This window comes from Protomyctophum parallelum, assembly GCF_964188405.1.
Source record: "Protomyctophum parallelum genome assembly, chromosome: 12".
Lineage (NCBI taxonomy): Eukaryota > Metazoa > Chordata > Actinopteri > Myctophiformes > Myctophidae > Protomyctophum > Protomyctophum parallelum.
The window spans coordinates 16,012,964-16,026,969 of NC_139712.1; the positions used below are offsets into that span (position 1 = coordinate 16,012,964).

The 14,006-nt window shown below is 41.7% G+C and overlaps 2 protein-coding genes across 2 annotated transcripts; one reads left to right on the forward strand and one right to left on the reverse strand.

Annotated features, from left to right (window-relative positions):
• The first annotated feature begins 540 nt into the window (after positions 1-540).
• psme1 (proteasome activator subunit 1) lies at positions 541-9,186 on the forward strand. Its single transcript, XM_083777904.1, has 11 exons — positions 541-676; positions 1,526-1,558; positions 1,734-1,796; positions 3,259-3,357; positions 4,221-4,278; positions 5,744-5,841; positions 6,240-6,308; positions 6,586-6,653; positions 6,756-6,810; positions 7,124-7,210; positions 8,472-9,186. Exons 1-11 carry the CDS (start codon positions 638-640, stop codon positions 8,550-8,552), a joined length of 750 nt encoding a protein of 249 aa, XP_083634030.1. The 5' UTR covers positions 541-637; the 3' UTR covers positions 8,553-9,186.
• Positions 9,187-9,329: 143 nt separating this feature from the next.
• LOC310867779 (fat storage-inducing transmembrane protein 1-like) lies at positions 9,330-13,038 on the reverse strand. Its single transcript, XM_083777903.1, has 2 exons — positions 12,563-13,038; positions 9,330-11,377 (listed from the first exon to the last, which is right to left on the reverse strand). Exons 1-2 carry the CDS (start codon positions 12,847-12,849, stop codon positions 10,711-10,713), a joined length of 954 nt encoding a protein of 317 aa, XP_083634029.1. The 5' UTR covers positions 12,850-13,038; the 3' UTR covers positions 9,330-10,710.
• Positions 13,039-14,006: the final 968 nt, after the last annotated feature.

A 14,006-nucleotide genomic window follows, 5' to 3' on the forward strand; every position in this document is an offset into this window, starting at 1 on the left:
GGAAACGGTACTTTTTGTCAGCCTTGACCCCAGTAGAAGGTCTGCTGCTGTGAACTTTACACCTCTCCCGCTTAGCGGAGAGTGGGGTGTGGTATAGGACATCTCCCCGAACGCGTGGGTATGTCCAGATAGTTGCCTTGCGGAGCCGTCTTTTGTCCAGTGTCCACTTTATAAAGTCCATGCACTCCAGTGAATAGCATTTATCCATTTAGATAACTTTATTATTATTATTATAAGGATTTAATTACTTATTCTTACACATAAACATAATGTGTGTCTTATAGCATCATATAGCATCATTTAAATGCTTAATTTGTAGTTTTAATGTGCAAATTAAACTTTTTTTCAATACTCTAGAGGGTACTCTTATTTTGAAGAGATCGTCCACCGGAAGTCTTAAATTAGCTCACTAGATTAGCTCACTAGACGCTGCCCTAGATTAGCTCACTAGACGCTGCCAACTGGAAAGACAGTACGGAACTTCTTGGAAGTCTAGCCTACTTCATTGTCACTTTTATACTGAATAACTTAACCTTTACGTGTCGTGCATGACGTAAAATTTAGGAGAAACGCGTATTTTTCTTGCACTGTTTCAAAAGATACATTTGTATTTGGGTTATCCACATCCAAAAACGAGATGGCTTCCTTAGCTAATCGGCCAGAATCGAAGAAGCAGGTGAGCGGATCTGACTGTGCATGTGCCATGTGTGACCATAGTGACTGAGCTACTGCTTTGTTGCAGGCAAAATTGGAACTTTTGAAACATTGATTTGAATCTCTGGTGCATGCATCAGCCCTTAAACGGTAGCTAGCTCTATTCTGATAGGCGTACGGGAGGCATACTATCATCCGACAATGCTCCGAGGTGCGCTGCGGGTCGGGAGAGGGTTGCGGTTAGGTTTAGGTGTCTGCCCCGGGGGAGGTTAGGGTTAGGGTGAGGGAGGAGGTAGGTTGTCGTTCGGACCAATGCTCCGTCGGATTAAATGAAAGTACTGCACTCCCTAGCCCCTTTCGGGACCCTCCAGAAAGCTTTTCTGAAATTTGGATGAGTTTTATGTAGGGTCCCTGCTCATAACTATATTTTCGTATGGGAATTCTGGAACGCGGACATAAATATTCTCTCTAAGATCGTATCTGCAGCGTATGAACTCTCTATGAATACGAGAGTCATGAACCATGGGCTAGAACCATGGCTAAGGTTAGGCTACCTAACCTAGATGCAGGGCAGGCGTCTGAACGAATAAACCTGACCGTTATCATACAATCAGATGGAAAATGACATGTGAAGGCTTTGGTCAGTCAGTCGGTCAGACAGACCCATTTTAAATGGGTCTGTCTGATAGCTCTGGTCCATAGCTCTAATGCATGCAAGGGCATTAGGGCTATGGATCAGAGCTATCTGATCTGTTTGATAGACCTGTCTCTATCTGTCTGTTATCCAATCCTTTGTTGTGTAAGGAGCTACATTAGCTACATTTACCATGCCATACAATGATATTTTTATCATCTTCATGTCATTTTACAGTTTGATGACTTCAGCCAGCGCCTTACCAAAGAGGTAATTTGGTTATAAATCTATATTTATTTGTATGTTTGTCTGTCCATCCATGTTCCACCAAGTTATTGCTGCTTATGTACCAACCTGTATGAGTAACTTAAGTGACAACATTATCCCTTCTTGATTCATCTTACAAATTGTATCCATTTACCTAATGGTCTTTGTTTCATTACAGGCACAAGCTCTGGTTTCAACTTTTTTCCCTCAGAAGATTGAAGAGCTTCAGATGCTGTTGAAGGTTGTTGCAGTTTCATTGCACTTATACCGAGAACGCCTGTGATCATTCTGGTCGGGTTCCAAATTGGCGGCCTAAATGTGATAAATGCTCCGTTTGAATTAAATAATTCCAAAGACGTGAAGTGAAATATGGTCCTCTAGTTTTATATCCATGTGAAAGTTCTGGCACAAAACGTGTATTTAGTCAATTATCTCCACTTATTCAAGAGATGCAAAGGGGCCCGGAATGATCGATGGACTGATTTTACGAATACGTCCTGTTTACCGCAGATGTCATCACCAATTGACCAGGGAAACACAAAAGTTTGGGTCACACAATTGGCAGGTGGTGTGATTAATTACCCAGAACCTATCGCAAGGCACCTGCCAATTTCCCTGGTCTATAGAGCGTCGCTTTCAGAACGGCGAGTGGCCCAGGAAATGAAATGCAATGCATTCTCACCATAGGATTTTCTTTAAGTATTTATTTAAAGACTGTTACGCCGCGGACAAAGCCAACTCAGATCGTGACAAATCATGACAATGAACACAATGTTTTGGGCCGATCAAATAATTTATAAGAAGAAAAACAAAACAAATAGTGTTGTCTCCTGCCTTTATTTTCTTCTTTCTAATGATTTGATCGGCCCAAAATATTGTGTTCATTGTCATGATTTGTCACGATCCGAGTTGGCTTGGTCCGCGGTGTAACCGTCTTTAAATAAATACTTAAAGAAAATCCTATGGTCAGAATGCGTTGCATTTCATTTCCTGGGCCACTCGCCGTTCTGAAAGGGGGAGGGACTGCAACGCTCTATTGGTGATGACGTTTGTGATGATCAGAGGAAGTTTTGATAAATGAAGTCCAGCTGTCATTCCGGGCCCCTTTGCCCGGAGAGAAAGACGTCTGTGTGCATCCCGTGAGAAAGTGGAGATAATTGACTAAATACACGTTTTGTGACAGAACTTTCACATGGATATAAAACTAGAGGACCATATTTCACTCCACGTCTTTGGAATTATTTAATGGATGAGTACAAACGGAGCATTTATCACATTTAGGCCGCCAATTTGAATTGGAACCCGACCAGAAAGTAAGTGGGACAGTTATATGGCTCTGTATGTGAAATACTGTATGAAACAACAAGAGCCGGCTACATTGCACTCCATCTGTGATACACCTGTTAATCGTTATCAGCCAGGCAGTAATGTAGTAAAACAGTAAAAACACCACTATTTTACTGCTAGTATCCAATAAGAACCTTATCTTACCTGATGAATTGAACAAGGTGGACCCTCTTGTAAACTTGTCCACTCACAGTTAACAGTCTTTGTATTGAGTTGTGCTTGAAATGTACTGTAATTCTGCAAACTGTTCATAAATATTTCAATCAATCAATCAATTATCGCCATTTTGGGAGATTCTTATAAAACCTTTAGGAATATACACTGGACGGAAGCTGATAATATCTTTCTGTCCACAGACATCTTTCAGCATTGAAGACCTGGCGTCCATTAAGGCTCCATTGGACATCCCATTACCAGACCCAGCTAAGGAAGAAGCCAAGCGCAAGAAGGAGGAGGTAAGCATCATAATCATCAGCTCTTGTAGGGTAGGCTATTCAGTTACTTTAATATTACTAATTTTTGCTGGCCACTTTTTATTTGAAAATGGTTCCATATGGCCCCTATACGAAACAGTTCCTTTGAGAGTCCTTTCTAGTTAATAAACAACTGACAGGATGTTGATGAAGGCTTTTACATATCGTCAAGCAATAGACTACCTATTTTCCAGTTGCATGTATTTAAATATTTTTCTTGTTATAATTCTACACAGCAAGCAATAATTCACAATAGGCCATGGTTGTCATTACATTATATCACAGCTAAGGGGTGTTGTTTATCCCATTTAGGTGTGATATAATCACAATATGGTCAGTAAGTAGTGAGTTACGGCTTTTATAAGATATTTACTAATTTATGGCAACATGGAAATCTTTTTTGTTTTCCCTACATTTTTCCCAGTGTCAATTATCTAATTTAATCCTGGGTGCTACACTTCCTCTGCCAACCTGGGGAGGGCAGTGGACTGACCTCATGCTTCCTTCTATGCATGCAGAGTTCAAGCTGCTTCTTTTCACCGACGTAGCGTGTGGAAGGAACACGTTATTCCAAAGAGTTCCTCTCCATCAGGCGGGGAAATCAACTATTCCCACCTGGCCAGGGGGAGGTAGTTTTAGAGACCAGGATTACGGCATGTTTTTTGTGAGGGTAACATGGAAATCATAGGAGTTGGAGTTAGTGTGGATAGGTGCCTTGCATGGTTTCCTCTGCCATCGGTGTGTGAATGTGTGTGTGAATGTAATGCACAATCCCTGTAAAGTGCTTTGCATAAAGGTTCTATATAAAAGCACCATTTACCATTTTACCTGTCTCTGTGTAACAGAGGGAGGCTAAAGAGGGCAAGAAAGACAAGGACGGCGATAAAGAAGACGAGGATGCAGGTAACTGAACGGATATGAAAGATGTCTTTTAATTTTATTTATTCATATCCCATGGTGGTGGTTCTGAAACACTGCATGGCTGTTCCTTCATCAAACAAGGGGTCCCCTGTTGATGTCCCATGTGATCGCAGTTTCCTGCAAACGGTAGTTTTCATCTCTGGACAGAAAACAGTGTTTTTTTTTATATATAGACCCTAAGGGTATAACTCACAAATGCACATTTCATAAATCTCTCGTGGCGAGATACAGACCATTATAAAACAGATGCCTGATGCTCAGTGAAACACGGAAGGAAGGAACAAACAGGAGAGGAATATCCACTTTATACAGTAAATATGCCAGTCGACTTGATCGCTTCCGTTCGATAACAATAAATAAAAAGTCCAACAAGTGCAACCTATGGTTGTTCATAGTTGAGCTGCAACTACGATGAACTATGGCTCATCGTGACATTGATCTTTTGACCACAATTTTATTTTTTTAATAAAAGGAATCGAATGCTATACTTTCCGTTTCTGATAACTGCTAGAAAAAAAGGTAATTTGAGACAATGAAAATGAAAGTCTAGGGCACTCTACAGCTACTACTGTGGTGATAGGATTAAAATATGTTTCATAAATCAGCTAATTCAAAGATGTTGTACAACAGTATACTATAATGTATCATCATGGCATTATTCTGAGTATCTACTAAACAACGTTTTGTCCTCTGTTAACACCTTGAGGGCCCGGGCCTATTTAATCCATTAATAAAATGTGCCCATTGTCAGCAAGCGCCTCTAGGCTTGCTGACGATGGATCAGTTTTCATAGCACTAGATTATCAATCTCCGTCTCGGGCACATGACCGTGCACACTTGCCCCGATGGTGTTAAGCATCCTAGACTTGTTCTATGACTGAACTAGTACCGGTAACCAAGGAGTTAGTGAACCACTTCAAATGTATTGCTTGTGTTTATATTGTATACACTGAGAGAGACCACCTTTCACAAAGCACACACAGGTTGTTGTGTCATGAAAGCATGAATAATAAAAGCATTACACGTCGTCTTGGATGCATCACTGCCCAGTGTGCCCACACAGTCACATGAAAGAATAACCTCTAGGGCAGCGGTTCCCAACACTGGGTTGGGACCCATGTTTTGGTCGCAAGACTCGCAATCCCATTTGCCATTTGTATGGGTCCTTGTATGGGGACTATGAATTCAAAACAATTTCAGAAATGGGGGAGGGGGGGGGGGAATGGTGATGCGTTGTGAGCTTGTAGATCAGTTGTTTTCACTATTATTGAAATAGGTTTGAAGTGAAAATTCATATATCTTTGTATGTTTGGGTAGACGCCACATTTCTCTTTTGGGTAGAGCTGAAAAGCAGAACTTTTCAGCTCGAGAAACTGCTCCAGGTCATTACTGCTCGCCTCAATGAATCTATATATTGCGAACGGCGTGGGTTTGACTGATCCTACAGGCCCTCCGTGTGGTCCCGTCTGCTGTAACGAGCGCGTGGAGAGTCTTCTGAAGGAGGTCAAGCCACAGATCCACACCCTGAAGGAGAAACTCAATACGGTGAGACATTTACACAGTGTCGACATGCAGTTAATTAATACTGGGGCAATACTGTACTACCTAGATGCTGCATTATCTTTAAATAAAGCAACTATTAATTCACATTTAAATACAGTATGATTCCATCTGATCTCCAACACAGATCAATAAATATTTTATTATATTTTCATAATCTCATAAAGGCCTGTATGTACCATAGATAGAGCCATAGGTTTATAAACGGCTACACAGACCTGTTAAGGTACAGTATAATGTACAGTACCTGTACAACCAACCACATAAAGGTCTGATTTCCCCCCTCCAGAGTTAGTGTTGGTACATGCCATTCCTTCTCTCTGCACACTGTCTCAGTAACAAACAGGAATGCCTAAACATAATTGTTTGCCCTGTTACTGTAGGTCTCTATGTGGGTGCAGCTAAACATTCCTAAAATTGAAGACGGTGATAATTTTGGAGTGGCCATACAGGTGAGCTCATGTGAACAGGCTGTAAAGGTGGTTGCACACTGGGCGTGTTTTTCTGAAAACCCGATGGAGAAACGCCACTAAAAATCAGAAAAGGGCGCTCTGTGTGCAGGGACCTTTACTGTTGATTAACGGTAAGAGTGTGGGCTGATACTTGCAGAACAAAGTTCCACTTTGATCTCACATCTTCTGTTCAGTGGAAGTGAAACAGAAGCTTGGTTTTCTAGTGCTTTGTGTCTTTGGCAGATTAAAGTATGGGTATATGTGTGTCCTCCAACAGGAAAAAGTGTTTGAGTGTTTGACCAACACGCGCACCAAGATCGAGGGGTTCCAGACTCAGATCTCAAAGTAAGCAATTGGAGTAAACAATCCAGTGGAATATTGTTTCCATTTGGTATTTTCAATGAGGGTTAATTCTTTGTTTTTAATAATATATATATTTTTTGTCAGATACTACAGTGAGAGAGGAGATGCTGTGGCCAAGGCCGCCAAAGAACCCCATGTGGTCAGTGTCCGTGTGTGTGTGTGTGTGTGTGTGTGAGATAGTTGATAAGAGTATCACATGGTGCTAATTATAGCTTCAAGAGAGCATGTCTGTACAAATGTGTATGTGTGTGTGTGCGTGTACTGTATAGTGTAAACTATGTATGCACACTACACATCTGAGTATGCATTCACCATCTATATGTGCATTTACCTTTTCATTTGATTATGAAAGCACTTTATTTCATCTGTATTGAAGAACATGACTAGTTACAGAGCTACAGTATGTAAAAACAAATATGATTATTTGATTGAATGCCATGCTTGTATTTTAGGGAGACTACAGACAGTTGGTACATGAACTGGATCAGTACCAGTACTCTGAGCTTCGTCTTGTAGTCCTGGAGATCCGAAATGCATACGTAAGACATACATGTTCAGACATACTATTTTCTTTATTATTACTTGCATAATGATCTAAAAGTTGAAGCTCCTTAAGCACCGTAGTGAACTGTAGTGTGCCTTCTTTTTGGCATATCATAATAGGCGTCGAGGCGAACATAGTCGAACATTCTGTAAAAATAGCAGATATTCAAGCTCACAATGCCATGGTGCACTGTGCAACACGTTAAATGGTAAATGAATAGAGGGTATGCGCAATGCGCATGCATAAAGTCAATGGCAAATCGAGTGGCAAAGTGAACGTTGTTTAACCCATTCTGAACGGGCACCCATTTTGGTGTCAGCATCATGTTATGCTTTAGCTATTGAAAAATAGCAGATCTACAAGCTCATATCGCGCCACCGAGTGGCGCGATACGAGCTTGTAGGTCTGCTATTTTTGAAAAAAATCGAAGAGCGACTGACATTTCTAGAATCCGATCTCAGGTCAGAATGGGTTAATCAGACCAGTGGGTGTCCAGTGGAAACCTCGTATGAATCTGATCTCGGGTCAGAATGGGTTAACATCTTTTTCTGTTGGCTGTCGAGGACAGAAAGTAGTTTTCTGTTCCTGCATAACTTCCGGGTATGATGATGATGTCATGCGCATACCCTCTATACATGGTAAATGTTGCATTTATATGGCGCCTTTATGCAAGGACATAGATTGTGAGCTTGTAGATCGGCATCGGCTATAGTTTTTCCACTATCACAGCTTGCACAGATGCTACACTACACTGATTATGTGACTATTCAAGACGTACAACAGGGAACAATCATGTGATCCACTTTGCATAATATTCACGTTGGGAACTGGATGGCGCAGTAGAAGTAGAAGCCACACACAATTTTAATAGATTTTCAAAAGCTAATTGGGCTAATTGCTGTGCCAACATGCTGATTGATTGGAGCTCCATCTTCTGTCCATTAATCACAATTATGTCGCCATCTGTTCCTGGGTTTTGATGCTGCTAATGTACAATGCAGAGCAGGTGTAGGCTGTGATGAAAGGACTGGCACCCCTCCTCTCTTTCTCCCTCTGTTTCAGTTCCCTGCCCCTCCTTTCTTGCTGTATCACTCTCTCTCGCTCTCCATCTCTACGTCTGTTGCAGTGTCCTTATGTTTCCGGCCGTATATCTCTCTCGTTCTTTTACTTTAATCTGTTCCTCTATTTCTGTCTGTCTTCCTCTCAGTCTATGCTTCTGTGTAATATAATGTTTGTTCTTTTTTGCTGTCCTGAAGGCTGTGCTGCATGACATCATTAGCAAGAACTATGACAAGATAACCAAGCCAAGAGGGGACTGCAAGGCTCTTATCTACTAAGACACACACACCTCCAACTGACATACAGTACTTTCATACAGATACAATACAATGCGTGATAACGCCAAACGTTTGACATGATCAGTTTACAAAATAAAGCTCTGAAAAATTAATGCTGTTTGCAGGTGGTTTTTTTTGTGTTTAATAGTTTCCTTTTTGTCCAAAATTGGATTTCCAAAAACCTGCCTCATACTCATAGAAGTTTGTTGACTAATTGTGGAAGAGTTGGTCTAGAAATAAGTCATATAAAATGTACTTTTTAATGTATAGTATTTATGCAAACATAACAAATATATATTTTTGTTGTGGGCATAATGGCATCATAATGAAATGTGGAAATATATTGTATATGTGTCTAAAACGTTAAATATCTCAGTCAACTGTGATGCTTGTGGTAATATAGCCATATTTTTAATATATTGGATACTAGTTATTATATTATCCAAGACCCTAAAGTTCAGAGAGTTCACCTACAGCTAAAGAAACCCAGCCTGAGCCTGCACTCTACACCAGGGTCAAATGACTGTGAAGAAGTTGTGATAGTACGCCAGGGGTTCCCAAAAGGTAGATTGTGCTCTACCAGTAGATCACACAGGCTGTGCAGGTAGACCACATGACATGCCCCTAAAATATATAATTTAAAATAAACTTATTTTCTGCCACGTATCTGCCACTTGAATTAAGGTGACTTCATTGGATTGACATAAAAAAGGACGGCTCAAACCCACAATGTAATAGTTGTCAAAAATGTTTTACACAAACATTAGTACAAAAAAGGAAATAAATGTGCATTTGTCTTAATACGTGACTACTTTCAGCAATGGGATAATATATATTTTTGGTGGGTAGATCTGGTTGAGCTGGTCATTTTGAAAGTAGCTCTCAAGTCTAAAAAGTGTGGGCACCCCTACAACTCTACACTATATCCCAAATATATCAGCCAGTCATTCAGGAACCTTCACCCCTCATAACAACTATAAACGGACTCGGTGGATGCCAGTCTAACTTTGCACTTCTTATGTTACAGCACATATAATAATAATAATGTGGCTCCTGAACACAGTTTCTTTTGTAAGATTATTTTATTTTGGAATTTCATGCTGGAGAGTAGAGAGACCCGGGAAACTAGGACAGGAGAGACCTGCACGACATGACAGGAGTTGGATTATAACTAATAAACAAATACCTTTTAGTTTTCAGGTGGGTTGCAATTTCCAACAAGTAAGGTCCAGGAGAGTACCCAAATGCTACCCATTTATCAGCTTCGATTTTATAGTGTTCCCATTCCAATTTTGTCTTCTCGTTTCTTTGTGTCATCACTTGTTCATTTTGTATACTCTATGAGTTCTCTCTTCTGATTGGATAAAATTGGTATCTCAACCTGAGAATTCACTAAAGAGCTGCAGAGACAGACTAGAGACTAGACTAGTCTAGCAATTACTATCAGAATGTAGTACTTTGTGTCTTTGGCTGTTTAAAGTATCCGTGTGTCCTTCAACATGAGATTTAACACTTCACTTAACCTTATTATACCTAAACTTTAACATCTCAATACAACCATTTTTAACCGTAACACAACCATGTCTTAACACAACCATTTAACATTGGTTCTGTTTACTCTAAACCATATAATGTCAACCTGAACTTAACCATCTCCTAATGTCTAAACGACAATTATACAATCATATTTAACCTAAGCAGGGGATTACGGTCATGGCATGGAAAAGTGGAAGACGTTTGGTCTCATGCGAGAGACCCAGGTTCAAGTCCCAGGTAGTGTAGGGCATTAAAGCTGCAGTATTTGTGCTAATGCCAAGACTGTCTCTTTATCTTATGAACTACAATTTTGAAAGTCATACAGTGTTTCCACACTTGAGCAGACAGGCGCGGCCGTTTTCTGCTGTCTGCCGGGTTTTTAGACAGCTGGTGGATGGAAAAGAAGCTCCACCCACACGGCAGAATGCCGCTGGGGAAAGCATTCCTGGGAATCTGGCCGTTGCGGCAATCTGCCGCGTGGGTGGAGCTTCTTTTCCATCCTCCAGCTGTCTAAAATCCCGGAAGGCACGTCGGCAGACAGCTGAACCTGTCTGCCCACGTCTGGCAACAGCTATAATGCCCACTTGTGAGAAACTTATTGTATTGCAGCAAGTTTGTATTATTACTCTTCTGGTTGCTTGTCATCAGCATCATCATCGTCTGTGTTAATGAAGAGTCCCTCCCCAGGCAACCCGGGACAGCCCCAGCTGGGTTTGAGGCGGAACCACCCCTGATAGAGTCCTCTCCATCCCAGACAAGCCAGAGCTCCCCCGAGCTGCTGGGAGGGAAACTGCGGGAAGTGGGCGAGCTGACACAGCAACAGGAACATCCACAGAGACAGCATGAGTGTACAGAGAAGGAACAGCGCTCTCAGGGCACCTCCCGGCGACCTCTGCATGACCTTCTCCCGGCTCAGAAGAGGCCCAAAAACGGACAGCTCCTCGACGAGCAAGAGGCAACACAGGCATAGGACGAGGCTGCTTTCGGAGACCTCGTAGCCGCGCCATACCATACCCGCTCTGAGACAGGAGGCCTTGGTCTGGTCCTCATGCAGAAGCAGTAGGGGCGACCCCGCCTTGCTCTGAGCCATGGGCTCATAGCATGTCCCCGACGCATCCTCCATTAGGCTCAGGAGCCGCCGGCAGCCCCACCACAGAGCTGCCGCGGACGCTATCCGAGAGACGTGGCGGAGGGAGAGAGAGAGGGAGCGGCGTGCAGAGAAGGAGGCGAGAAGGACGGAGGAGCCGGTCAAGATGCAGGTCCATCCCCAAGCTGACTGAAGGAACTTCCTGGGAGATGGTTTTGAAACAGATTCAGTCAAATTGCAGTATATATTGACATAGAAGCTACAAATACTAGTCTCATTCATTTAGTATTTGTTATCATATTACAGTTATACTATATATATGGTGCAGTCGTGGTGACTCCGGTGAAACATATACAGTAGCAGCCTTTACAGTAACAGCTGAGTGTACTGTAAATGGACCCCTACATGCCTTTTTATGACCCCATAAACATATGGAGGGCAGCCCCCCCCCCTCCCATGCAGCAGTACTGCATACATCCTGACCTACAGGACCTGACTCCGTTACTGATTGAGATACAGAGCACAGGGTGCTGTGCTCCAGCAACTGCAGATCACTCAAAGCTAATACAGTATGTTCCACAGTGATGCATGATTGCACTGCTGCAGTAATGTTAGGCAACTTATCCCTATGTGTTCTTTTACTGAATGTATTCTTTATTATAGAACACAGGCTACGTTTTGTAATCACAAACTGGTTCAGGTGTAACCATGCAGCCTACTGTATCAACCTATTTCCATATGTATGCACTAACGGCAATACATTGTTTTCAATGTACAATGAATGCACAGGAATCTGAGTTAAAAAGGACTGACTGACGTAGTAACTTCTGAACATTGTTTTAACCAGGAAGGACATTAGGGCAACATTAGTCTCGGAAACCCAGGCGTTTTTTATTTCCAGGGAGAAAAACAGGGCAACATTAACTATCACTTCCCTGAGTGAGTCAAGCTGTCTTTTGCAAGCATCTATTTCTGTCCATTTACATACATAGTTCAGCCAACTAATTTGCATTACCTTTATGTCAGCACTTTTGAAGCCACTGACAGAATCTTTGCATTAACAACTTACTGTATATCCCCTTTTACACCAGTGACCCATGTTTAACTCATATTCCAGGTGAGATCCTTTTACACCAATTTAAAATGGACTTGTACTCGAGTTACATAAATACCCTGATAATACTTCAGTGCACTCACTCACCCATACTGTGTAAGTTTTATAACATCATAGCCCATAAAGGGGTCCTATAGCTAGTTCTGTTTCAAGAGTGTGGGTCAGTAAACTAAATTGGCCAATATTTCTTAATATGTAAAAGTGAACAGATTTGTATTATCCGAGAGCAGATCTATACAGAAACAAACATTTGCCCCCCCCAGAAGTTCTTACCTGTACAAGAAGTGGTGCTTATTGGCAAAGATACTGTACTTAGACACCGATAAGCTCAGCAGTGGTCCAAACAGTATGAGACCAGATAGCATCAGGTGGAAATGCTCCTTCACTAGGCTGCTGCTTAAAATTCTGGACAACAAGTTCGTCACGAACACCAGAACCCAGTTCAGCAGTCTGAGCACGAGTTTCACTGGCAGTAGAAGATCCACTGCCGTCTTATGTAATTTATCCAAGTTGATCTCTGGGAAGAAGCCATTTGATGTGGTTTTGCATTCTAGATCCATTTTGTTCCTTTTTTCCCCGTTCCTGTCTGGACTATCAATTATCTTCAGTTATAGGTTTGGATCTTTAACACACATGCCCCATTTTCCTTCTTCTCTCTTCTGTTCCCTTCTTCCAATTAATTGTATCCCAAATGGGAGCCTAGCTGCTTTGGAGTCTGCCTGGTGCTTTGTTTGTGTAGTGGAACCCCCCTTATCACTGTCAGGCCTGTAGCACATGGTCTACAAAAATACCACTCTACTCTACCCCCCCCCCCCCCCCCCCCCCTCTCTATCACCTCAACAAACTCCACCCATCCAGAGCCCAGACTGGAACCTTGGTGACAGTAATGACACTTATAGCATCTATCTAATGTGACATTGAACCCCTACCATGAAATGTTCTATGAGCAGGGCCTGGCTGTAAACAAGTTCTTGAGCTTAGTCCAGTTACCCTGGGGGGTAAACATAGTACCTTTCCTTAGTACCTACCTACTAATCCAAAAACAATGCTATTACAGAGTGATGTTTGGTTTGAAACTGTTAAGTAAAAGAATGCACAGCTGAACTGGCATCGGGGACAGAAACCACAAGTATTTAGCCTGGCCTAAAACATCTGAATGCAGTGTGATAATCTGTGATTGATTTGGTATTCAATTCTGTAATGTACTCACTCATCAGAATTCATCGCCAAGCTTTTAAATGTAGAAATCTTTGCGTAAAATGGTTCCTTATTTGGAAATGACTCCATTTTCTGGATGGTTCCCTTCTGGTGTCTCCAGTCTTAGAGTCAGCTGTTGATGCCAAAACTAATTTAAGTCATTCACCATTGCCAATCTGCAGTTGGCACTTGGCACCAGGAACAGCTGCCCTTCTCACAGCCAATTCTGTCTCTTATTTTTGCTGCCGGGAGCCAAATTTGACAATATTGTCTCTCTTGGTTCTTGGAAAACGACTGTGTTTATTTTAAATATAAATGTATTTACTTGTATTTGATACTTTTTAGAACTCGCTAAAATGGTCCTAGAAATCATGTAAGGCTGGCTTTTCATGATGAGACTTTGCCCATTGCAAGTACCATAATTAGAACATAATTTCCATGCATCTTGACAGATTAAGACAAAGCAATTAAAAAATAATGAAAGTGGCATGTAGTAAAACCAGTATACTTTTTTGACCAC

Bases quoted from the DNA above. Each gene is read 5' to 3' on its own strand.
- psme1 (XM_083777904.1), top strand. From the start codon at position 638: ATGGCTTCCTTAGCTAATCGGCCAGAATCGAAGAAGCAG. The intron at 677-1,525 runs GTGAGCGGATCT...GTCATTTTACAG, and splicing joins GGCCAGAATCGAAGAAGCAG to TTTGATGACTTCAGCCAGCG. The intron at 1,797-3,258 runs GTTGTTGCAGTT...TTCTGTCCACAG, and splicing joins AGCTTCAGATGCTGTTGAAG to ACATCTTTCAGCATTGAAGA.
- LOC310867779 (XM_083777903.1), bottom strand. From the start codon at position 12,849: ATGGATCTAGAATGCAAAACCACATCAAATGGCTTCTTCCCAGAGATC. The intron at 11,378-12,562 runs GTAAGAACTTCT...ACCATCTCCCAG, and splicing joins AAGCACCACTTCTTGTACAG to GAAGTTCCTTCAGTCAGCTT.